At 31.2% G+C, this 27,833-nt stretch overlaps 1 protein-coding gene across 1 annotated transcript in view; it reads right to left on the reverse strand.

Moving 5' to 3' along the window:
* Positions 1–27,833, reverse strand: part of LOC140059593 (histone deacetylase 4-like) — a 62,140-nt gene that overhangs the window by 15,822 nt on the left and 18,485 nt on the right. The window contains exons 3-10 of the mRNA XM_072105562.1: positions 13,372–13,437; positions 7,903–8,117; positions 6,733–6,823; positions 5,805–5,901; positions 4,487–4,710; positions 3,728–3,837; positions 3,249–3,395; positions 280–373 (exon numbers count right to left, since the gene is read on the reverse strand). Coding sequence (XP_071961663.1) covers positions 280–373; positions 3,249–3,395; positions 3,728–3,837; positions 4,487–4,710; positions 5,805–5,901; positions 6,733–6,823; positions 7,903–8,117; positions 13,372–13,437 — 1,044 coding nt within the window. The remainder of the gene's footprint in view (positions 1–279; positions 374–3,248; positions 3,396–3,727; positions 3,838–4,486; positions 4,711–5,804; positions 5,902–6,732; positions 6,824–7,902; positions 8,118–13,371; positions 13,438–27,833) is intronic.

Here is a 27,833-nt window from a genome sequence, read left to right on the forward strand (position 1 = left end):
TTAAATTTATTTTAATGTTATGTTTTTAGGCACATGGCCCAGGATTACCAATAGCAAATTAATCAGTCTTAAGCTCTGTCTACACTATCAAAGTAGTTGGACAAAAAAGTGTGATGTGCCCAAATATGGTAGTGATATTCCTAAATATGGTAGTGATATGACATCATAATATCTGGGCACATCACATTTATTTGTCAAATAAAGTGTGATAGTGTAGACAGAGCTTTATAAGATGATTGAGAGCTGACCAAGTGGTCATGATATTCCGGGGTAACTTACCTGGTGTAGCTGCTGTCATGTAGGCTGGGGCAAGTATACCAGGGCCTATCGCTAGCCCCTTCCCATGTATTACTCGTTTGCTTAGAGGAGTAGTCTGTGGAAAGAAAGAGAACTAACTATTTAATGAAAAGTACATTGGCTGGATTGATATTTGGTAGCGTGTTAGTATTTAGAATGATAAATAACATCTATTTTTAATATAAAATGATATACAATTAATTCTGATAGACACATTATGATCCCTTCAACTGACATTCAATATACACAATTGGATTTGATGTTTATGCCATTCTTAATATGTTTAACAATACATATGACATAGACATGTATTACATTTTACAGTTTCATAAGTTAAGAATAAAGATAGTTTGATATTGAACTCAATTAATTCAGTTTGCCTCAGTCCTTTATTTCACACATAGAATTTGCACGTAATAAATAAAATTAATATTGTATAATGTCTTACAATAGAACTGACAATATTTTTTGTTGTTAAAAATATTTTCTACTGCTAAACATTGTTTTATACGTTTTCTGGTAACATTATTTTACCCATTAACATTGTATTTTTATTATTATTTGGCATTTCCAAACCCAAAAACCCTAATATGACCTAGGAATGACATTAAAAAGATTGTGAGTGGATAGTTGACAATGAGATGATTAACAACCTAGAGATGCATAACACTACGCTTACAATCATCAGTCATTTATGCTACAATCCTGAAATAGCTAAAATAATAATTAATGCATGTGCAACACATACTTACAACAGCTCGTTCTATCAAGCTTATTTGTTATTGTAATGTTAGAGTTATTTTCAACTTACAATTTTACAATCAAACATATGGATTGGTAGCTGTTATGGCTAGAGCATATCAATTTTAATTTGTTTGTATTTCATAAATATCTTTGTTAATGGTCATTATATTTGATTAGTTATGTTAAAATATAAAATTAAAATAAAATTGATATAATTACGAATTACTTTTATTGATTTATTGTACATACATTATGTGTTTTTTGTACTTGGTTTTGTACAAATAAATATTTAATCTCTTATTTAAACTGAAAGAACATTTTTTTAAGCTGCTGTTAAAATCTTGTTGGATCTTTTTTTTTATGTATTCTTCCATAGTTCAGTCTTATTAACAAATTGTAAAAAACAAAAAACAAAAATCTTTGACATTCCTAATTCAACTTTAAAATTAACTGCTTCTAATTAAAGACCAAAGGTCATAAGCAAATACAGATCTAATTAAAAGTTATTATTGTGTTACTGCATACACTAAATAAAACTGTCATCCCTATTAAATTTAGAAGATCATCAGTCTCTTTACTGAACATTTCCAACATCCAATACAGCCCGATGTCTATGCTAATAAATGAGGTCGTTTTCAACATTATTGTCAACCGATACATTAACACAAATCCTTTCTTTACGCTAAAAATTATCAATTACTCTTATCGGTTTTATGTTTGTTGAGGTTATAAATAATTTATATTCTAATAATATAAAAACGTGGGTTAAATTAAACATCATCTGAATTAGTCTAAAGTGTATTTGATGTTCTATCCTAGAAAATAATTCTGCAACTTACCAAACATAAATATTTTTAGACCAAACTATACAATATATATATTAAACCAAATGGAAGAAAACATTGTAAAAATGAACTTCATTAGGAAAACTTTAGCTGTCTACACTATCAAACTTTATGTGAAAAAAATATGTGATGTGCCCATATATGGACTTGATGATAGTCATATCACTACCATATTTAGGCATATCACTACCATATTTAGGCATATCACTACCATATATGGGCACATCACACTAGTGATAGTGTAGAAAGAGCTTTAAAAAAGGTGGATATTGACTGTCGTCATTTTATTACATCACCATACATCGTCTAGGTATAATAAACTCATGCTATCAATGTTGAGATTGAATTTATCATCATCTTATGATGTCATCATCATCTTATGATGTCATCATCATCTTTTGATGTCATCATCACACGGCTAAGCAATAAACTCAGGCTATCCACGTTAATCTCTCAATTTCAACACTTATTATGTCATGAATAATTGAAAACAAACAGTTTGACGCTGAACTGCTGTGTTCTTTGACAGATTAAAAGATTTTATCAATGACCGCTTTACTAAAAATAAAACTAATAAAATCAATATCTATTAATATAACTACATCTTATACAGAAAACGAACAGTTGATTGATGCATCTAGAATTGTCAACAACAAAATTTGTCTCAAACGTCATCGGAAAATCTTCTTAAAATCTATTATTACAACAGTGATGCACGTATACGGATAGTCAACCTTCTCATTTAAACACTTCTCATTTTATACAAACATTCAATTTCATGAATGTTTCTCAATGATGTCATTGCTACAATTTGTTTTTTAACTTATGACTTTCCGTTTGTAAATGTATTGTCTATAGGAATAGAAAATTATCAACACTGTGAAGTATTATAAAATAAAAAATAATAATACTTCACAGTGTTGATAATATTCTGTTTTCTTTCCAAATCCCATATTTTCAGAACTTTCTCTCTACAACTGCATTGTTTTCAGACCAAGGGTTATGTTAGCAACTTCCTTAGTGTTTAAGACTACATTTTGGCCTAAAGTTGTTTGCATTGAACTGACCCACGAATGGTATCCCAAAAAAAAAAAAATCTATCAAAAATAAACACAATCCATACATACTACCAGAAGAAGAGCTCTCACATTGTTAACCATAAAAAATAAAATAATAATAGTTGTATTTATAGAGTGCACGTTAAAAGAGTACACAAAAAAAGGAGCCAGGATTCTAAAGTTGATACAGAGGAACCGTTTTTCTAACTCCGCTTTGAAGCTCCCAAATTGAGAACTCACCGGAACAGAACTAATACAAGAGTTTGTGTGAAAAGTAGATGACAAAATAGTGAGTGAAACTTACCGTTTGAGGCGAGAGCTTGCCGGACGTTTGGGTGGGGATTCCAATGGAGATGTTTGGAAGAGAAGGAGAAGCATAAAGGTTAATATTGTTGCTGCTACCAGAGCCTGGGCTACACTGTGGTTTTACAAGCTGAGGATAGCCAAGTTCCTACAGATGAGAAAAACAAAATTGTTTAGAAAACTAGATATTATAACAAAGTAACATCAGTAATTCTAGTGATGTTTATCATGATAAAGGTGATAATAAATCATTTCATTTTTATTTCAGTTCATAACTTTCCAGTGGGGTCTTCAATTACAATAAAAAAACATTGCAACTCTCAAATTTAAATTTTAAAAACAACAATGATGAAGATGATAATAATGAAGGATGATGATGAATGAGCATGACAATGATGATAATGATGATGATGATGAATGAGGATGAATGAGGATAAATGATAATGATGAATAATGATGATAATGTATGGTTCTTAATACCTCATGGTGCGTGACAAATGCTCCATTGCCATTTTCAGTTAAGTGCACTGCATTCTGTGGTGAGCTCTGTCCAGAACCAGGAGCACTGCTGCTTGATAATGAATTATCAACTGTAGACAAGAAAACACAGTTTATGTCAAGTACAGTAGAAACTAGCAAACTAAAAGCTCTGTCTACACTATCAAACTAGTGTGATGTGCCCAAATATGGCAGTGATATGCTCAAATATGGCAGTGATATGACATCATCATATCTAAATATGGGCACATCACATTTTATTGTCACATAAAGTTTGATAGTGTAGACAGAGCTTTAGTTTCCAAAACTTGAGCATACTCTGAGTTTGTCAAGAAAATGTGTTTGTACCAGTCAACTAATTTCAGAATGTATGCCCTGTACCCTCCTACTTGTGAATTTAGCTACATAACTGTTTTTTTTGCAGTCATGAGATCCTGTAGATGGACAACATGATAGCCTTCAGTAACTAGTGTACAGAGGCACCACTATTTTCTCCAAACAGTGGCTTGTTGTCTTCATGTTGCTGCAGTTTATACACTATACTATTTAAAAAAAAAAAACTCTATAAATAAGACACCTTTGGAACCCAACAACCTTAATATAGATGTATTCTGAATAGAGGTTGGCTGTAGTGTTAAAATATATATTTTCCCTCATTCATGTCATGGAAAAGTGTCTGCTGAAAAGGAGTGTCCTAAGGTTCTGCTGTATTTGGCTTATTATTGAATATCAATCACTCACTTGATAGTGGTTTACCCTTTCTGATTTGGTGTTCTTTTCGCCGTATAAGTGGACTTCCGTGACTACGTCTCTCCGCAACCTTCTCTTTCAGTTTTGACCGTACTTTTAAGTTAGAATCGGAAGCTGTTTTGCGAAGAGGAAAATTGTCATACTGCCCAAAAACTTGTGCCTGATACTGTCCGCCGTGGGGTGGCGAATGTTGGTTGTTTAATCTTTGTGCATTCCTAAAATTTCAATTAATTAAAATGGTGTATTAAACAAATGTAGATGTAGATTATTTGTCTGTTTTGCATTGACTAACTAGCATAGGTGTTTACTATTTGTTTTGTATTTGGGTGTAAGCTCTAACTCCCTAGTGGAGCTGTAGGATAATGTGCTTCCTTCCAATTCCAAGATCCAGGGTTCAATCCTGACCTAGTGCCAGGGTTGTAACTCTTCAATTTAGTTTAACTCTTTAAACTCTACGCTCAAATGAGACTTAGTTTATCAGCACGATAGATATTAAATTATAAAATATAAAATAGTTTATATCCATCCTGTAATTGGCAAGTTGAGAAATAAAAAATATCAAAAAATTAAACAAAATTAAACAAACTATAAATCATATGTTATTACATTAAAGAATGTAGATACTGCAGTAGAATGTAGATACTGCAGTAGAATGTAGATACTGCAGTAGAATGTAGACACTGCAGTAGAATGTAGACACTGCAGTAGAATGTAGATACTGCAGTAGAATGTAGATACTGCAGTAGAATGTAGATACTGCAGTAGAATGTAGATACTGCAGTAGAATGTAGACACTGCAGTAGAATGTAGATACTGCAGTAGAATGTAGATACTGCAGTAGAATGTAGATACTGCAGTAGAATGTAGACACTGCAGTAGAATGTAGACACTGCAGTAGAATGTAGATACTGCAGTAGAATGTAGATACTGCAGTAGAATGTAGATACTGCAGTAGAATGCAGATACTGCAGTAGAATGTAGACACTAAAGTAGAATGTAGACACTGCAGTAGAATGTAGACACTGCAGTAGAATGTAGATACTGCAGTAGAATGTAGATACTGCAGTAGAATGTAGATACTGCAGTAGAATGTAGACACTGCAGTAGAATGTAGACACTGCAGTAGAATGTAGATACTGCAGTAGAATGTAGATACTGCAGTAGAATGTAGATACTGCAGTAGAATGTAGATACTGCAGTAATTTTGACATTAGTCAATGGCTATAAAATATTTCTTTTTATAGGGTATTTCAAAGCATTTCAAAGCCGCCTATATTGTGTTTGGGTGTATTATGTACTAATATCTTACCATCCATATGGTGGGGAATGGTTAAAGTTTTGCTGTTGTTGTCGATTTAAAACAAAATCTTTTAATTTATGCTTCACTGCAATTGATGGATTTGTATCTAAAAGAAAAAAAAAGAATTATGAAATAGATGATGTGTCTTATAGGTTATTATTAACTTGACACAACACAAGTAATTTGACCAATCTTGATGCAAAGGATCATCCAAACTCTTGCTTGTGATTGGTCAACTCATCTACGCCTACATCCACGTAGGAAAAAAGTTTACCCATACTATATAAAAACAGTTTTACAACAGTAGTGCCAACCTCTACCAACCACTACCCTTTCAAATTAATAGCTTTTTACCAAACAAACTTATTATAATCAGTTTAAACATTATTTAACTTGACACAATCATTTTCAAGTCTAAAAAATGTTGTTTTTTTAAAGGAACATTTTTGGCACCATGACAGAAAGAAATGTGCACATGTTCACGACATTTAAATATCGTTTATCTCAAACAAAATGTCAGCAACGCAAGGTCAAGCTCAGGAGAACAAAATTCAATATCGGATTTCAAATTTAATCTTTACCTAAAAGATGTTGAATTAAAAAAAAATTGTGTGAAGTAGAAAAGTAGAGATTTAACATCCCTATGGACCGAGTCTACCTTGAACTTATAAAACTTGTAAAATTTGTTTTTATTCAAGTATACATCAAATCAAATAACAACATGGTCAATAAAAACAATGAAATCGTTGCGATATTGATCATGATCAATAAGACAGACCATTTGAAATAATTAATTTCAGCGTGTTAAAATGGTTACTCTATAGTTTTAGGATGAAAACTTTCCTAAATTCTTTTGCTTTTTTTTAACATGTATATTTATCGATATCATTGTTTATTGTGCATAGTGGTGGTAATAGGTCTTTATTGGTATTCTTACTTGGTTTGTCTTTCTTTGCTATCATCTGATTTCGTTGTTGTTGTTCCAATCTAGCTTGTTGCTGTTCTAAGATTTTCTGCTGCTGAATTTGCTATCAAAACAAAACAAGATACATATTTTAATATGAATATAATAATGATATACAATTAAAATAATAGACCCAAAACTATCACATATTTTGAAATACATATCTGCAATAAAAATTATCCTAAATTTTTTGTAAATATCTTTTGATGTATTTATAGATAAATAAGCCAAATTCAAGAATGTTGTTGTTTATGTTTACTGCAGTAACCTCAGTAGAAAAATTAACATGTTTATGACACTTTTAAAAATTGCTGTTTCATTTTTAATATTTGTTATTGTTAACATAATTGATGTTGAATTTGAAATAAAACAAAGAAAACCTTATCTTTTTCCCACAAACTTAGTATTACAAAATATTCACTTATTATTAGAAATATATTCATGCAAATTTCATACAAATATGGTTTAAATGATACAGTATTTCATCATTTATAATATTGTAGCATTAATATTAAAATAAAATATTAATAAGTTCTGTAAATATTTAGAGATCCACTGATTTAATATTTTGCAATATGAAAATTTATAACATTCCCTCACAAATTTTGTGAACCAGTTTACCAGGGTAACCCTGGACAATGAAGTGCACACTAGACCTACGGTATATAATCCATTTCCGAGAAACCACCTGAACCAGTCGGCCTCGAACCAATGGCAATATTTTTGGGTCTTTTTAGGTCCTGTAAACGGCACCCTGCCTAATAACCTGAGTGGAGCTTGGTGGTTATGATGCTTGGCTACCAATCTAAGGGTCCTGGATTCAAGTCCTGTCATATGTCAGGGTTTTTTTCTCATGACAATTTACAACTCCACTCCCAAAGACTTAATAATAAGTCTTTGTTTTGTAGAGCATCTTGTGTATATGTTTGTCTTGTGAATGGGATTGCCACCTTTGAGAAGGAAAGTGAATGAATTTTCCTAAAATGAGAATAAATAAAATAACTCCTCGGCCATTTGACTACACTGTAACAGCATTATTTGTACAGTACTGTGTACTCTCTTTAACCATTGTTAACATTTATGTGTAGCACTAGCAAAGTTGTTATAGTCCTAGAGTTTAGGAACAAAAACATAGAAACTTACAGAAATAATTTGCTGCTGTTGTTTATGATAGTCCTTTACCAGTCGATCACTCTGGTGTTTAAAATTCTCCATCAACATCTGCTGCTGAATCTGCTGCTGCTTCCGCAACTCCATCAACTCTAGTTGCAGCTCTTGTTCAGACCGAGCCTGCTGCGCCGGTGTCAGATGCAATGCCCTCCGTTGCGATTCTGGTGACATCACAATGTTTGCAGAATCTACAAAACAAGAAAGAATTTATTAATGCTTGACAGAAAAACATAGAGCCTTCCACCAGTTAGTTGCCTTTTCTCTTTTTTTATATAATAAAAATAATAATAATTTTTTATAATATATTGTTTTTACTGTATTTTTGGGTGAGTACAAAAAACAATGAAGATTTTATGCTTTATTTGTTTTTTTATTTAATCTCCATCTGAACATAATAATATGACTATAAATACATAAATAACAAAAAATGAGTATGAGAAGATTAACCCTATATGCCCACAAGCCTGTTCCATAGCGGTGCTGCTAATATTTCATATTCAGAAACTGGCTATGTAATGCTACAGTTTAATTAATACACAATATGTTAATTATGTCATTTAATTGTTAAAAAAAGCCCTCATTGTCTTCAGTAAGAGCTTCACACATCATTGTGAATGACATGTTATTTAGTTTTATGCAATTATGGTGTATGTTGAAAACATCATATGCTATTTTTTGGAAAATCCAAATCATTCTGAATACACGAGAGAACGGGAACGTCCTCGAATCAACCATCAACCAAACCATTCACAAAACCAATTGTCACTGGAAAACAAATTTGTTAGCGAAAGCAACATGATTTGCATAACATTTTCAGAATTAACATAAATAGTTTGTTCATTTGACTGGTATGGTAACAATTTTCAGTAAATTCTAATTAACAAAGCCGTGCTAAATGCATAGATACAGCCATTGAAAACTTGTTAGAATGATATGAATTATTACACTGGAATGTTTTAAGGTAGAACGATATTAAAACAATAATGTTGCATAAGATACTGCATACAGGGAGTAGAAATGATAGAGATACTCTGTCCTTAACCCAAGCCTCGTTAACGGAAGTACTTGATTAAACTACTGATTAAATTTCACCTCAATAACAACATTTCCTGTCTGGCAACCCACATTCGGCTAAAAATAGCAAACAACCTGGCAACTACAAACAACAATAAAATATGATACAAGATTTTTCCCTTTTCAACTTATTGAATGACTACAGCATATTGTAACATTAACAATATCCATCCACTGCAAGTGAAGTAGCTAAAATTTACTAATAGTAACTGTAATATTATTATTATTAAAAATATAACAATGTATAACTCATTGCATTCGAAAATTTATAAGGAGACTTATTATTATTAAACTAAAAGATGGTACACATACAGTATGTTTACTGACATGGTTTTTAAAGAATTGTTATTGTTAACTACAGTACCATGAATGGTTTGGAAAAAACATTATAAATGTTTTCTCGGTTTTGGAAGTTAATTGTAAAATGTTTCCCAGCATTATAATTTTGAAAGAATTGTAAAGTTTAAAACTAAGCAATGAATACAAGTTAGAAGAAATAAAAAAGAAAAAAAGTAATGTTAATGCCACAAAAAATGACAATATAAATATATGCTTATTTTGGAATGTGCTTATAACAGGATAAATACCAGTACTGAACAACAGGTGGCCTAGATACTAGACTATGATTAAAAGATTATAGAGGAAGATTAGCAACATATTATATTAGAATTTAAAAAAGTTAAATTTAAAACATTCTGGTCCAATTCTTTGAAGTTTTCCTTTTATTTCATGTACTTGGCACAGAAATCAACACATAAATTTTGAAATTTGCTATTAATTATCCACATTCTAAAAATGTAACATATAAGTATAATAAGAATTGTTATTTTGGCAAGTACTGATATTTTTAATTTGAAAAATGCTGATATTAATTTATTATATTTGCTGTAAATACAGATGTTTTAAATTCTGCTTTCAATTTAGTTGATTAGTTTATACTATTTTTGGATAGACTGATTAAATAATACTAAGGGATCATGTCAAAATTATTCTACTGCAGTTACTGCAGTAACTTAATTTGTTATTTACAAGCATTAGTAAGCTTTTTTATGGGTAATCATACACATTCTTGTAATTACTGCAGTGACTTTCATTAGTATACATTGAAACTACCATCATACTGTACAGTACATTAAAAGCAGAATAAAATATACAGGATGTTGTACAGTAGTAGCAGTAGACATTTTGTTGACATGGTCCCTAATTTTACCTGATGTTGCAAATAAAAATAAAAAATAGATTTTATAATATACTAATAACTATATCTTTTTTAAAAGTATGAATAGAAATTTGTTAGATATTATTTAAAAATCATTTATTTTCTTTGTTTTGTTGTTAAAGTTTTATTTCTAGAAAATATTGATTACCTTTACAATTACTTCACACATCTAGTACAACGCTAGGGCCTACTACTATAATCCAGAAATAAGATAATCCACGAAACAGCCAAACACCTCAACCTAAAGGCTTAACATGCCTAGTGTGTTTACAGGTATGTTTACGCTGCTAAACTGTGAAGTATCTATTCTTAAATCATGCGTTTAAAATGACGTCATCATTGCTTTTTTAATTTAAAGGAGTTCTCGATTCTATGACGTGGTTTTCAAATGTCAACTTCAGATACAGATACAGATAATTTTTATTGTCCAACCTAAACTGGAAATTGCATTTGCTCACTTATCACATAAAAATATCGTATAAAAATATCGTATAAAAATAAAGTATAAAATGTAGAATAACAATATAAAAATACACAATGATTAAAATAGTACATCATAAAATTACAGCTCAAAAATATTTAAGTTAAAAATACAGATCATTACAAAACGGTTTAAAAAGTGTCTTATATTTCATTATTAATTATATATTATATTATTATTATTGTTATTATCAAAATTATTGTAGTTACCTCTTAAAGTCATCGTTAAATTTTTAAATCCCAGCTGGGAGAAATGAATTTGAGTATCGACCCGTCCGCGCCAACACCGGCCTCAGTCTACCACTTCTACCAATGTGGCAGCGAAGAAGATCCGAATGAAGGGGGTGGCTTTCCTCCTCCTTGTTGACAACAATGTATAGTAGAACCACCTTAACTTGGCCATGGTTGTAAACACCCACACACGTTTGGCTATTGTTTCAGACAATGCTGAACAATTATAGGACTAGATATATAGTTGTTTTGACATTTTTAAAACCTTTTTAATTTGTCTATTGTTCATTATAAAATATAAATTTTTGCAACTTGATAATACCCTCTCTTATTTTTCATCAGCGGTAAAAAAGCAGAACGAGCATCGTGAAATATAAGTCTCCTTTTAAAAAGGGTTGTACAGGACATTTTTTGCTTTAACAAAACTGACAAAAAAGTAAATGTACCAACAATATAGACGCACTGATACAATACACTTTTATTGGTATTATGTAATCTAGGTCCTCAAATGAACCCAGAACTGTAGAATTCCAGACAATTCAAGATAAAAGAATAAACCACCAATATATTCCATTTAATTATACAGAAGTTTATTGAACAAGATAAGCTCCATTTTTATGAAGTTCAAACACAAATTTGATAAAAAATATTTAAATAGTTTTTATATATTTAAAAGTCCAATGTTATGTTCATCTTTTCAGTGGTAATCGCATTGATCTTCTATGGCTGTGTCACTGAAGGTCAAGGTCAAAGTTCATTAACCAATACCTGGTACCTGGTTAATTAGACACCCTATGAATGAATGAAGGTTAGTTAGGAGAGATCTACTGAACTGTAAAGAACTACATGCTGGTTTTAATGTATGAACACTGGTATGACATCATCAAAAGACAGCCTGCATTATGTTGGGAGGTCTAACTCCCACTCAGATACAACCACACAATAATGCAGGATACAAAGCCATAGTAAAATGTATTAGGTTAAAACTTGACCCAATTGTGTGTTTGGTGGACTTATTAGACCCCAATTTATTTAAGTTTACTGTACTGTACAATGTTGACACCATTCACCAGCAAGGAAACGACACAGAAAAATATATTTGATACCTTATGAGACCATCTCAGAATTATTCTACTGCAGTTACTGTAATTATCAAGCATGTTTTGAGTATCAATCATACAGTGTGTTTATTGCAGTGGCTGTCTTCTACATTGAAACACAACATGTAATATACTACAGTAGAATAATTTTGACATTAATTAAAATGCAACAAATTATTTTTGATATCTCCCTGTATAATCTTACCAAGTTTCACAAGATGTCATGGTGTAATGTTTTATAATCACAGTGTAAAAAGATAATACAAAATTAAGCACATACAATAATGTTACATTAGGACCTGTTTCTGCTGCATCCTCAAAATACGGTATATTTCATTCAGTATTTTGAGTCCCCCGTTTCTTAATAGAAGCATTATCTTGTGTTATAAATTATCTTTTTTACCCAACCTGCCTTTCAATCCCCCAAAATAGGGACAAATTATTCCTTCTTTGCCCAAATCAGAATTTGTTGTTAGCGATGTTGTAGCCTCCACTTTCACATTCTCTTTTTGTTTTTTTATTGTTTGTTTTAACGACAAGTCCTCACATCCGTAATCTCCTTTAAATTTTGCTATTAATTTATTTTTCTAAATCTGGCTGTCTTGTTTGTTTTTAATTTTCCCGAAATCTCTGTTTCCTGAACAGATTAATTGCAAATGTTGTGATGTTGTTCTTTACTATCGTTGACTATAGACATGTGTAAAAATCTAAATATATGGTATTGGCAGCAGGGAAGGGTACACAAAATATGGTATCAATTTATAAATACCATATTTTATTTGGTGGAGCAAAATACGGTATATTTTTGCGAGCACCATTTCTGCTGCCAAAAAATACCATATAAAAATACCATATGGTACGTTTACACCTGTAAAGACGACTTTTTTGACACATAAAGGCTTTCACACATTTGAATACCGATGTGAAATTTGTTTCAATAACATTTGATAATAGTGTGTGTATGTGTGTGAATCTGGTATTGATGTTTTACTTTTCTTCTTTATTTCAGACATACAGTGAAGAATCTATAGCAAAAATAGAGAATCTGTGCAAAATCATAAATACATTAAAAAATGAAAATGTTTTTATAATAGTTATGTGATCACATAACAAGTAACAGGTGCATACAACCCACCAACATAAATTATTAATCTCCTATCGCTTGATATTGTCTTTAGATTTTTGAATCAACAGAAATTAATTAAGTCCTATTGTGTTTTCATATTTGTCTCGGTTGGTATCTTTCATTTATCATTAATACAATATTAGTATTAATTACAATATATCTGTAATATAGCATTTGTAAATTTAAGTTTATTAAAAACAAAAATAGTATACCTTTCATATGCATTCTGTAATGAGAGTTGGTGTCTCGTTGTGAGCCTGATATCGTAGTATCTACAACTAAAAAAAAAATATTTTATTAATTATAAGTCAATAAAAACATAAAACATAAAAGTAACAAAATATTTAAATTTTTTTGTTTTCAGTGAATGGTAATTAAGACTACAGAAACTTTTCGGTCTGGCTCAAGGGTGATTTGGTTTTGGGAAGTTTAAGACTTGATTAAGATGTTGAGGAGAGGTGGTGACACACACTCTAAGCGGTTTACTTTGAAGTTGAATTGTGGTTTAATCAATTGCATATTTGATAAATATATGTCAAGATTAAAAGCATCATCACATTTTATTCTGTCACAAACACAAAATCTGGTGGGAACAGAGCTTTATAATAATAGCAACAAAAAGTTTGAATCTCAATAGCCCAGTGCGAAAGATACAGTAGTACAATATAAGTCTAGATACCGTATATACCTGTGTTCTTATGTAAACCTATAAAGAACAGCTGTTATTATAGGCAATACTAGTATAGTCATTATTTTATACACTTGGCATTTATCGATCAAGTATGGTCAAAATTATTCTACTGCAGTTAATACTGCAGTAACTACATGTTTTACTGCAATAACAATTAAATAGGTCTATAAGACAGTCAATACAATAAACAAGTGTGTAGGATCCTACATCAAACATGATAATGCATATACAATTTAAAGAGTAAACAAAAATAGCTACTGCAGTAGTTGAGAATAATTATGACATAGTCCCTAGAAAGAATTATAATTATAGTTGCATATTGGTCTTTAATGGTATTACTTGAAATATAAAACTACTCTTTAAATTAAAGTTGTTGTATCAATCATTGCAAACGAGATTTTGATTATTTTAAAATGGTTCTTCACAAATCTGACAGCAGTAAAGATAAAAATATTCACCTAAAGCAGGTGTGCTCTGTCGTCAAATTCAATTAATTAAAAAAAGAAATTGCATCATGTGCATTCGTTTTGATATTTGTTTAAAAATAGATTGCCACAAATGTTTTAAATTCAACAAAATGTATATTACTTGCGTTGTAGAGTATTCTTATTAATTATACAATACTGTAAAGCTTTATCTACACTATCAAACTAGTTTGACAAAACAAGCCTGATTTGCTCAAATAATGATAGTGATTTGCCCAAATATAATAGTGATATGTCCATACTGTATACCGTATGAGCTTATCACATGTTGTTGTCACATAAATTCTGATCAGTGATAGTGTAGACAGAGCTTTAACAATAATTGTTTCTAATATCCTACTCCTACTGTACTATAATTAAAACACGCACCATACTTTTATTATCTCGCCAAGGAGGTTATGTTTTCACCCTGTATGTGTCTGTGTGTGTTAATTGTTCCTCTATTTTCACTCACTACCATTATATAGTTTGTTTGAGAAACATTATGCCAACAGATCTGCTAGAGTAGCTAGCACTCACTTAATTTGTAATTTCTGAAATACATCTTTATCTATTAATACATGTATTGAAACAGAATTTCATGCCTAAAAACATCATCAAACACAATTATAAAGCGGTGCCTGGATGAGGTAAACTAGTTGACCTATTAGATGACATATTATTTGAATGGACCCCTGAGAAAGTATTCGTTTAAGTGCTCCAACAAATGCATTACATTTTGATAATAGTCCCCAGTTGATTAGTTCAGTCACAACAACAACAATTCTATGAGTCAACTCTTCCTAAATGAGTATCATTCAAATTCAATCATTTTATTGCAATGTGCAATTTATTTATGAAAATTGTATTTATTTATGAACCTGTAGGCCCTATTTACTTTTTAATAATTAAAGATTGTCCTCCAGAAACATGAAAAAGAAAGATTAATAAAATCAGATTTTGAATAAGCCATACTGTATTGTTTTAATGACATTAACTATGTGACATTAAAATGGCATATTAAAAAAACATATATTTTTTATGGGTACAATACTGTATATCTTTAAATAATAAAATCTTAATAATTGTTTAACTACGATATAGCTTTGCATCAGAAATATTATAAATCAACAGTTTTATAGACTCAATAGTACATACTATTGCATGCAATGTGACCCACAATAGTCCAATTAAATGAATGGAATTTATTTAGGTGTGTTTTGTTTGCGTCAGTATAATAATTGTACAGTCAAGTACTCAAAAAAAAAATAAATAAAATAAATAAAAAAAAATACTATTAATATTCTATAATTATGAAATATTTTTGTTGGATTAATTTGCTTCATAACAGAGACAAAGCTTAATGTAGGGAGGGTAGTACTTATTACAGTAGAAATTATACTTCATTTTTACATTAGAATTGAATAACTAACATTTTTTAAGGATAAATCTCTAGATAGATCTGCGCTATCCACTACAGTACATACTATGATACTATAACAATTAAATCTAGCAAGCATTCAGTTTTATTATAAATAGCAGAGAGTGTGAGCAAATGACTAAATTCTTTAAGTATTATGCTTAATTAATTTCCTTCCTAATTAATTATAAGATATAAGGTATAGAATATTTTCTTGAGGTCAATGACCAATCAGATTAGGTCATTAGTGGTAATAACCATCTCTAATATTATCCACATTACGAAATGAGGAGATGTCTGTCAGACTAATTTTCTTAATAAAATAGGGTTAAATAAGCGCTTCAATAGGGGTTGTCGTGTGAGGGTAAACGTCACCTAGGAGTAACAGGAATGGTTTATATGTGGAAGCATAAACATGGTTCCAACTTCAATGAAATTTTTTTTTTTTTTTTTTCAATCAATCAATTTTATTTCTCAAATAAAAACAAAATACAGTTACATTTTCTAGAAATAATAGATAATATAATAGCATTATAATTCTTTCAGATAGATCCAGGATTTATAATTAGTAATGAAATGGGGAGAGGGGGGGGGGGGTGGCGATGTAGGCCTTGAATCCACATTATTATACAGCAATAATACAATATTCTCATCATATACTATAGAATGTACATGGAATATTGCCAAAGTAGCATGCAAAAAGCTATACAAAACTACCTTAGTGTTATACCTGTATACTGCATAGCAAAAAATACAGCACAAAACTATATAGTCTCAAAATTCAGTTTGATAGCAATATTGCTAAAACAAAACTTTTAAAAGATTTTTACCTGAACGTTATCATTTAACTTTTATCTTAGGCAACAACAATGTACATACATCGAAAGTGAAATAGTTTTCTCTTAAAATATAACAAAAGTTTGGTTAACAGTACTATTTCTGGTATTCCCAGGGATTAGCAAGCAGAATGTTATCACAAACTTGCAATGAATTTCAAAAGTTCCATCAGCTAAAAATACTTCATAACGGTTATCGTTGTAATCAATAACGTATTAGAGCAAGTTCTTCTGTTTGTAAATTAAAAATAATTTTTAACAGGTGAACATATGATATATTCAGCTATTTTAAGATATTGCTGTAATTATTCTACTGCAGTAGCTACATTTGTTTACTCTTTAACCCATGGAATTCCTCCATGTTTAACCATAGCATAGCAAAAGGTCTTATTGAAATGCTTGCTATTTATACACATTGTTTATTGCAGTGAAAGCTTCATAAGCTTAGATTGAAACAAACTAAAATCATGTTAAATTGCATTAAATAATGTAGATTGGTTTTTATTTCGGTTTTTGTCAAAAATTATCAGTAGTATTTAGGTTTTAAAGTTAATTTGTTTCATGGTTTTCACAAGCGCCTTGACCACTTTTGTGGATATGTGCGCTGTATAAATCTTATTGTTATTATTTCTGTAGTAAACTAGAGTACAATCATTGTGACATGATCCCTAAATTAAACATAATTCAAAACGGTTGCTATTACTGCAGTAACTATATTTTTTCTGAAATAATGTTTGGTTTGTGAACAGTATAGAAACTTAAGAGATAATGTAGTCACTGAAAATGTAGTGACTGCCGTAACTGCAGTAGAATAATGAATAATTTTGGCAGATTCCTTATTCAATAAAACTCTGTTAAAATGTTAAATATTTTATCAAGATGTAACAAAAACTATTCAAAAAATATTTTTCTTTAATAATGACAGTAAAGTATAGGCTAAGGTTATTCAAAGGTATCTACGAGCAATATAAATCTACCCCCCTATAGTCTTCTGTCTCTAGGCTAAAGTTTAAAGTATGTTAAAACTCACTATAAAAATCAATGATCTATGCTATGAATGAGAGCATGCTTCATAACCGTTGTATTGGCATTCACCCAAACCAATAGATATAGCTATAGTTTGATCATCGATGGATATCAGATAGAAGAATCAAAGTTGAACAATTCAGTAACATTGTGTATCAAATTCTAATAATACAATATTAGAACAAGTCCCTTAAGACAAATATGAAAACTTTTAAAATGCTTTCTGTCATTTGGATCACTTAAAATAAACCGTACACAGTCCCTAGCCTATGAATTAACTGTCAACAACCTGAAGCATAAAGGAGTTTATATACACATATGATAACATTTAACACCTAAATAAATTCCTGTCATTTGATTGGGGGTCACACGGCGTGCAATAGTACATAGTAATTGATGCAGTAGTCACAAATGCCGCAGCTTCGTCTCTTTTTGTCTTCAATACCCGCTAGCCCATATTTCCAATTGCTAGCTATATGCCCTATTTCTAGCCTATACTGTATGCCCCGCTGCAAGCCGGTATGTTCCATTGCTAGCCCGAATGCCCCATTGCTAGCCCGAATGCCCCATTGCTAGCCCGAATGCCCCATTGCTAGCCAATATGCCCTTTTTTCTACCCTATATGCCCTTTTTTCTACCCTATATGCCCCATTGCTAGCCCATATGCCCCATCCATTGATAGCCCATGCCCCATCCTTTGTTAGCCCATATGCTCCATTGCTAGCCCATATGCCCCATTGCCAGCCTATATGCCCTATTGTTAGTCCACATACCCCATTGTTAACCATATGCCCGTTGCTAGTCCATTTCTAGCCCATATTATTGAGTTTATACAATTAACAAGTTTGAAAGTAGTTCTAGTAGAGCTGATTGTTGAAAGCTATACTAGCACATCGCCTAGTGGCTAGCCAGATTTCTACTTTATTTCAAAAAGACGGTGTGCAAAAAGAAACGCAAAGCTTAACGAATACAACTGGTTCAAACTTGTGTGAGAACTGTCAAGATTACTAATTTTGGATTCAGCTTGGCAGGCCATCAAATTGTTGGCCTGTCAATCAACAATCGTGTTAACGACCTCAGAGAGTGTAGTTAGGAAACCATATCTCAATATAAATTATGATAGATTTAGTGAAGTGTTCCGACAAATGATATTATTTCTTTGATTGAAATAATTTCCAAAGTCTTTCAGATCTACATGTGTATTTGTCCCCCGAAACATGAAAGATAAAATCAATAGGCCATTTTGTAGTTTTAATAAACTTATTCACTTTTGTCATCAAATTTACACAATAATTAATAATTTATTATTTTGCTTAAAGACATATAACTCAATGATTGTTAAAATAATCACAAGTCAACTATTGCTATTGCAATACATTGTTTATCTTTATTTTCTTATTCAAAGAAGAAATAATCAATATAATATATATAAAATGTTTAACTTGTTTTAGTATTGTACAAAATACATTAACATTGGGTCACGTTCTTGATGCGACATTTCTTGGCAGCTATGAAAGGCCAACCGTGTCAATAAAGTGTTTGTTTATTAAATTTATTTAAAGCATTTATATGCGCATTTATATTTCTAAGAATTTTATTTTAATTGGCGATTTCAATTTCCAAAAGCAATATTTAAAATAAGTTCCTTTCCATGGAAACTATGTTTTATCTAATTTTTGTTCTGTTTCCTTTTTCTAGGTAAAGGCTAAGGGTGATCCGAATAGTCTGATACTACTTCGGTGACCTAAATAAAAGAGACGGAGGTCAATCTATCTCAAACGAAAGGTGGAAGGGTTCTCATAGGAGAAGAAGGGATCACGTTGTATGCATTAATCATTCTAAAATGATTTATGTGTAAATAATAATTGCACCAGTGCCAGAAAATAACCAGTTAAATACTGTGTGAATAAATTATCTCTATTTCGTTGGCGGTAGAAACAGTGGGACAAATTTCAAATAACCTATGCCCTTCTAGAAATTCAAATTAAGATCATTGTTGCATTGCACTGTTGCAGCAAAAAACTTTGAAATGGTTTTCAATGATTGGAATCGGTTGGGGTCTATGATACTGTGTGTGTGTACTCATTCCTGCGATTAAGAAAATAATAAAAGATTCAGTACCGGTAGTTAAAAAATGAAGGGTATTAAACATTAAATTGAATATTTCTAGGAAGATAAAGAAAAAATAAGGACTTTGAAATCGTAGATATTTTTTTAATGATTCAAAAACAACACAAACACAGTTTAAAATTGACCTTACATTAGGTCATTGAATGGCGCGGACATTTAAATACAGTAATCTCTTTAGTTTCAGTTTAGATTTGAGTAAAATTAGGCTGCAATGTGATCATTTTTTCAAAGAAAAGTGTTCTTTTGGAATTTCTCAAGCTCGATAAATCTTGAAACTTCAATATCAATGTAAGATTATTTTGATGTACTAATAAAAATAATATATTTGATTACAGTGACACTTCAATGGTGTTTGTCAACAAGACTGAAAGAACATTCATTTCAATGGAATACAAAAAGTACAAAAATAGCACAAGAAAAAAAATTAACTATTGTGAGTGGCTGTATCACAGGCCGTAACACATAGGTGGCAAATGCTATAATAGAGTGGGCCTGTATTATAGCATTTGCCTGTGATACTGGCATATAATGCCATGTGCAGATACAGCAGAGAATCAGGTGGTTAGATTTTGTAGACTAGAAGTTATATTATAGTGGTAATAAATGTCCAAAACAAGCCCTTTAAACCCATAAACTCATCAAAAGCCTATTCTCTCATAAAATTCTTTGAAAAACTGTATTATGTGAAAATCAGAATTTTAGGAAAATTGGAAATTGAAATTGAAAATGCCCAAAAACATTCTATTGTTAATTGATAGTTTACTGACCTAATAAAAATAACAACAATAATATAATAGGTTTAGGTACATTTTTTATATTGCATCAATTGATGAAATTTTAACCATAATTTTTTTTATCATTTTGTGTCATTACATTTTAAGAATACGGTAGTCTGAAATACAGTCTAATAAATTCAACAATAACACTGCAGTAAATATTTATCTATCTACATACTGGATTTTATATATTTCCATTTACATGATTTTAACTGTTTTTCTTTCTACTATGCGTGTCATAGAATGGATATAAATATCAGAATCTGATATTATAACAATTGATATAGCGTACTACCGTCATAGGATTACTGTAGTAGGCATTATGACATCATAAGTATTATGTAACATCCTGGCTTCGGATATTTTTAAATACCGCCTACGCAACTTGTGAAATTAGCTCATTAGAAAATTAATTAATATTAATATTATAAATTGTAGAAAATAATTTCCAAGAAATTGTATCATGCTGAATAATTCACTTGGTGAAAACCAGGAGGTATTACAGAGCTCAAACTATTCCTTGGTGAAATTCCCCTTTAAAATAATAGTCCTCAAAATATAGCAAAGAAACCACGACAACTTTAATGAACTTGCTTTTTTAGTAGAATCATTATAAAGATGCTGTTTATAATGTTTGCTTTCCAGGATTCAACGCAAACATAGAGATTTATGCACAGGCCTCGCGTCCAACCAGTGTGGAACTAACTTTAGATCTAAACATCTTTTCATACACTACATGCACAGGCCTCGCGTCCAACCAGTGTGGAACCAACTTTAGATCTAAACATCTTTTCATACACTACAGTAGGTTTAGATCAGTGCGTGTTATTTTGTCAAACATTTCATCTTTTTATCAAGAGCTTAAAAACTAATAAAGTTTGTACAAATTGAAATAAAAACTGCGACTGACATTTACATTGTTGGTAAATTATTGCTGTAGTTGAATAAATAAATTAAATAATCAATTCGAACACCGTCATCACAAAATAGACCAGTAGTTAATACTTAGATGTCACTAATCATATTCTTAACAATGTGTCCAAACAATAACTTATTGATTATATAATATAATACCTATATATAATATTGATACTTTATTCAAATATTATATAGTGTGTTTAAATGTGCCTAAACCTATATGTTGTATTTTGTTTATAGTGTGTTTAAAATTCCACTTTGCATTTTATGTGCATTTTAAAGAGTCTATTATTGTCACAAGAACATAAAAATTTGTTAGCGCAATATTTGGTAATAAAATTTGGCTAGTCTCAAAGATATTGAAAGCTATTCCAGTTAAAATAGTAGTTAAACCAATAATTAGTTGAAGCAATGTAAAAGTCATTAGTGGTGTTTATATAATAAGACTAACACATGATTACAGTACGAGTCTTGTATTCACACATATGCCCATCTACTTTGTAGCACTTTAAATTCATTACTAGCACATACTAAACTTTACATTAAATACACCATTAATTTCTGTTAATAACAAAACATCAATACAATTATATTATATTTATTTAGAATAGACAAATAATCAATTTATCATAATTTGGTGTATTGGCCTCAGGATTTTTCAAATAAATTAATGCACTTAAAAATTGTTTAAAAGAATGCACTTAAATTGTATAAAAGAATGCACTCTTCTACGTTTCTTTTTTTTTTAATTCTTAAAAATATGAGATGACCTTTTAATTTACGGAAGAAAAAAGTGTCAGGAAATGACTAGTTAAAATAACAAAATAAGAGTACAGAAATGTGTGGATGTGAAAAGGGCAAAGTGCTACCATGTTGACCAAGTAAGGGGCCTAGACAACTACACTAAAGTAAAGTAATGTTGCCTTAAGGGGTCTTGTTAAAATGATTCTACTGCAGTACTAACAGGTTGACCGGGTAGGGACCTAGAAAAATACACCAAGTACACCATGTACAATCTGTTGCCATTATTCTAACTGCAGCTACTGCAAGGAGGGACCTAGAAAACTACACTACTACAGTGTACTGTATGTTCCATGTCAAAATTATTCTTGATGTGAAAGTTTATGAAGGTCACTGCAAAGCAATACACAATGTGCATGATTTTCAAAAAATCTTGCTAAAAAATTGCATATATTGAAGAGTAGTTACTGCCGTAAATGCAGTAGTATAATTTTGACATGGTCCCTAAGAATACTTACAGTATTCATTGGCTAATTAACATAATAGATTTAAGTATAAAATAGAAAAATATAAATAATATTCGATTTAACACAAGCTGAATGAAGATTTATTTATTTATCCAGGGTAGAAAAACAGTTTGATTTCAGGTTGTAATTAATGTAGATAATGCTCTCCATATTGTGATTGGCAATTGCCTCCGAGAATGATGAAAATAGAAATAAAAAATAAACATTCATAATTGAGTAGAATACCATATAAGACAAGGAAACTTAAAGCACTATAATAATAATACCGTATTAGGGTTCTACCTAACCATACTAGACCCCAGTAATGTTTAACCCCACACCACAGACGTAAGCAGCAATATACAGTATACTTAACACGTTAGTGCGGTATCCACTGTTTAACATACAGTGGTAGCAAGCTACAGTAGTGTATTGGTATGAAATATTAAGGAGGCCAACTCGTGTACAAAATTGTTAGCAAGTTTATTTTCAAATGTACTGATTAATTCCAAATTATGTCAGAACTGTACAAAACATTTTAAAAAGATTAAACCAAGTACAAACTTACATCTTACACGCCTCTCTGCTCTGCGTTTCAGGTTCTCACGATCCCTCGTATGGTTCATCTTAAGCATACTAACAGCCTCTGTTGGCTTACAGAGCTCCGGCATTATAAACAAGTTATTTTTCAAACAGTCTAATGAAATTTCCTATACATCAAGTAATATAATAACAAGCGTGTATGTCTGTGTCCACAGACTGACTAAGACTTTGCGATTCGTGTATTGTACCTTAGACACAGCCCTGACTCACACTCTATTGGCCTAAATATAAAATGATTCTTTATCTAGGTTTGCACACAGAGATTTGGTGCGGCTAAAAAAAGACTATTTGTGTTAATTTATTTACATATTGTCCTAGCCTTAAGGTTCAAGACTTGTTTCAGGGGAAGTGGACTATTCCATTTATCAACAGGGATATGTTATGGATCAATTCAAGGGTTATTAATAGCCGATTGATTGCCTTTTGTGGGATATGTTCCACCGCCGACAAAAATAAATGATACCTTCCTTTAGGAAATCAATATAACGAGCGAATAAATGAAAAGAAAGATGTAAACAGAATGCGGCTGCGATCTATATTAAGTGTCAGCTGTCAACAACTTTAATTTCACAGCTGTAATGTACAGTAATTCAACATATTTTTACTGTAATAGTTAAATAAATACCATGCAGTTTAATAACAACAATAACGATAACATTTATAGTCAATTATACTGTATTCATATTAATGATGAATTTAATGTACAGTTAATGTATTGTAAAATGACACACAGTATACAATATAGTACTTTAGTACAGTAGGTCAGTACAAGCACTTACTGTATAGTACAGAATTATTATAGTACTGTACCAGTTAGTAGACAGACCATCTAGTTACAGACGTACATTGTAGCAGTGGGAAAAAAGTGCTCTTTTTGCAGTTCAACATATTCTAATCTCAATGTGAAACTCTTATAGTGACATCAATTGTTTTGTCACTTACCTTTTAAATGTCACTTAAGACAATGAAACTGAAACACAAGAGATGAAACAATGGTGACATTAGCACTGTGATAGTTGTTTTTGATTTGAAGTAAAAACTTCAGAAAGAGAGAATACTGTCCTCAACAAATGAAGGACTCAAATTTGCAATTTGTTGAGATTTTACGTCAACGTCAGTCCAGATTGGGCAATTAATTCCAACTAATTAATATGGAAAGATAGAATTCAAACAATCCCTGTCTCAGTACTATCTATAGTACTGTTTAATAAATTGCGTTTGTCAAAAAAAAAAAAGCCGTCCTTTCAGTTACAAACGACATTGTCTCAATACAATGCTAACAAAGATATTTGGCTGCTATCCAAGTATTGCTTTTTATACATGTACATAAAATAACAAAGGTGGAACACCAGAATAACATCAATAAACTTTTATATACACGCGATTCTACTCAAAGACTGTTTTTCAATTAATAGGTTCAATCTATTTTTAACAACATTGTTGTTATTAAAGTAAAAGCAAAGATAAAATCTAATTATAACTTTTATCTCTGTGCTTGGACAGAACTTGCGGACAGAACTTGCGGACAAAACGTGCAAATTATATTATCCCCTTCATTTCAAAATGTAAAAGCAGTTTACCAGTGTCCAATGGATGACCACCATCTACTGTAATTAGTGAATTCATGATGGACTAGATACAATGTAGAATATGGCTGAGATTGCAAAGAAATTCTATAAAACAACCTTTTTTTCAATAGAAATTGTTCTAATGATACGGCTACATTAAAATAAAATGGTATCTCAATGTTGTTTTCACAATGCTCCATATGGCAATTATTTTACTAGATACTGTATACACACACATGACTGCGCGAAAAACAAAAAGTTGCTAATGCTCTACGCGCAGTCGGACACGAACTGAACTGGTGTTGGACCAGAGCAGCGTGAAAGACGCTGCTTCTTTTAAGGCTCGACAGTCGCGATTAATATTTCGCATTGACACAAATATCTACTATACTTTTTGAATAGAATCAATCACATACCGGTAATAAGAATACACAATATTATAAAGAACAGCATAGTATCAGTATGCATAATTATTAATGATAATATAATTATGAATACTTTCATTATTTGAATTTTAACAGAATTTTCAATAGAAAGTAATTACAGAATGGTTGAGTACCAGCAACATCTAAAACATAATAACCTCATAATATTGACAATGACATTACAACGCATGCTAGGGCATGCTAGGTTATGTATGGTTTGATTTTTGTTACAGTAATATAGCTTTCTCAATCAAACTATTTGTCTACTCTGTCAGGAATATTTTGTAAGAAATGAAGCCACTCGGTTGTTTCAAACGAAGTAATTATTTTATAAAACTTTATCAGTTTTGATCGTTTATCAATTACTGAAATGGAATAAGATGAAACTTTTCCATGAACTGTAATACCCTTTTCACACTGTATATAGCAGAACTCCAGAGCTTTCAACTCTTTCTTCACCAACAATGCTGTTATTATTAAGCTTTCTTCTCTTATTGACGCCTCTAATTGTCCTGACCCGTCTTCTTATCTGTCATTTTGTAACTCTTTCTTTTCTCTGAGCTGCATCGATGAAGACTTTGTCCAAACTGAATTAACATCCATCAATCCCAATACTTCTACCGGACCTGATTTAATTGATGGTAATTTTCTTAAAGCTGCTTCTGCTATTATTGCTCCTCATCTTACCTTTATCTTTAATCTTTCTATCAATTCTAATTGCTTTCCCTCTGCCTGGAAAACGTCTAAAGTTATTCCTATCTTTAAATCAGACAAAAGAAATGACCTCAACAACTACCGGCCTATCTCTATCCTTCCCCTTTGCTCCAAAATTATTGAAAAATCTATTTCCCAACAAATCTATTCTTACCTTGACTTTAATAACTTAATATCTACCTCTCAATCTGGATTTCATCCCCAACATTCTACCCTTACTGCTCTTACCAACACATATGATAACTGGCTTCACAATATCAATAATAAGAAACTATCTTTATCGATCTCAAAAAAGCTTTCGACACTATTGACCATAATATTCTTCTTGCTAAATTACCCTACTATGTATTTTCTCCTTCAACTATCTCTTGGCTCCGATCTTATCTTTCTAATCGCTCTCATTCTCAACAAGTTCTTTTTGAAAAAACTCTTTCTTCCTCTGGTTTTCTTTCTACTGGAGTTCCTCAAGGCTCCACTCTTGGTCCTCTTCTCTTTCCCATCTACATCAACGACCTTTTATCTTCTCTAATCTCTCATAACTCTAATCTACATGTTGACATGTATTATGCTGACGATACCATCATCTACTATTCTAACTCCTCTTCGAAACTTATTGAACAGAATCTTAATAATGCTCTAATTCATCTCTCTACCTGGCTAAAATCTAACAGACTAACACTCAATATCTCAAAAACTAAATCTATGCTCATTGGATCTTCTCAAAAACTTAAATCTAACTCTATCACCCTTACTCTTAATGATTCTCCTATTCAATCTGTTACTTCTCACAAACACCTTGGAATCATAATTGACAATACTCTAACCTGGAAATCTCACATATCTTCCCTTTGTAAAAAACTCAATTCTATTTCTACTTACTCAAACGTACCTCTAAATTTACAAACAAATCTTCTCTTCATCTTCTGTACAATTCACTTTTCCTTTCTAGACTTGACTACTGCTGCTCTGTCTGGGGTTCTAAACCTTCTTCTACCACTAAACTTAAAAAAATCCAGAATAAAGCTATCCGTCTAATACTCGATCTATCTCCCACTACACATCTCTCTCCTCATCACTTTTCCAGTGCTAAGACTCTCCCCTTCCATGAACGATACCTCTTTCAGCTTGCATGTCTATCTTTCAAAGCTCTACATCACTCTGCTCCACTTACTATCTGTCAGCTTTTAACTAAAGTTACTTCCAACGGCCGTATGAACACTAGACAAATTACTAAAGGAGATCTTCTTATCCCTTGTCCTTACCTTGAAATCTTTAAACTTTCTTTTAGTTTCAATGCTCCTTCTTTCTTTAATTCTCTACCTTTAAGCATTCGTAACTCTTACAATTTCTCCTCCTTTAAATCTCTTTTGAAAAAACACCTGTTTCTCTCTCTCTGATTTTATTTCTTTTTATCCTTCTTTCATTGTAGGCATACTGTATTTTTATATTTATATATATATTTATTTTTTATATCTTTGTTAATTTTGTGTTTTTATAGTTTAATTTGTATTTACTGTTTGTATTGTTTGTGGGTCCCTAATGATCAGCTGATGCTGGATGGACAACCCTCATAAAATATTGTTAAAATAAAAAAAAAAAAAAAAAAAAAAGAGCTTGTACAGTGCACACACCAGGGATTCAACACTTGCGTTTTGTATAGTGTTTGGCCCGGTGTGTGTAAGCTGCTCCGGAGTTTCTGCAATTCGATTTGAAAGGGGTCATAAGCCTTCGCGTTTACCTTTCAAGATTAAGGACATTTCTATAAACTTTGATCACTAACCTGTATGCATATTTTACTGTAGAAAACTGATGCAGCAGCAGTAGTAACAATGTTTATAATATCCTCATGTGACTGA

Source organism: Antedon mediterranea, chromosome 1 (genome assembly GCF_964355755.1).
Source record: "Antedon mediterranea chromosome 1, ecAntMedi1.1, whole genome shotgun sequence".
NCBI lineage: Eukaryota > Metazoa > Echinodermata > Crinoidea > Comatulida > Antedonidae > Antedon > Antedon mediterranea.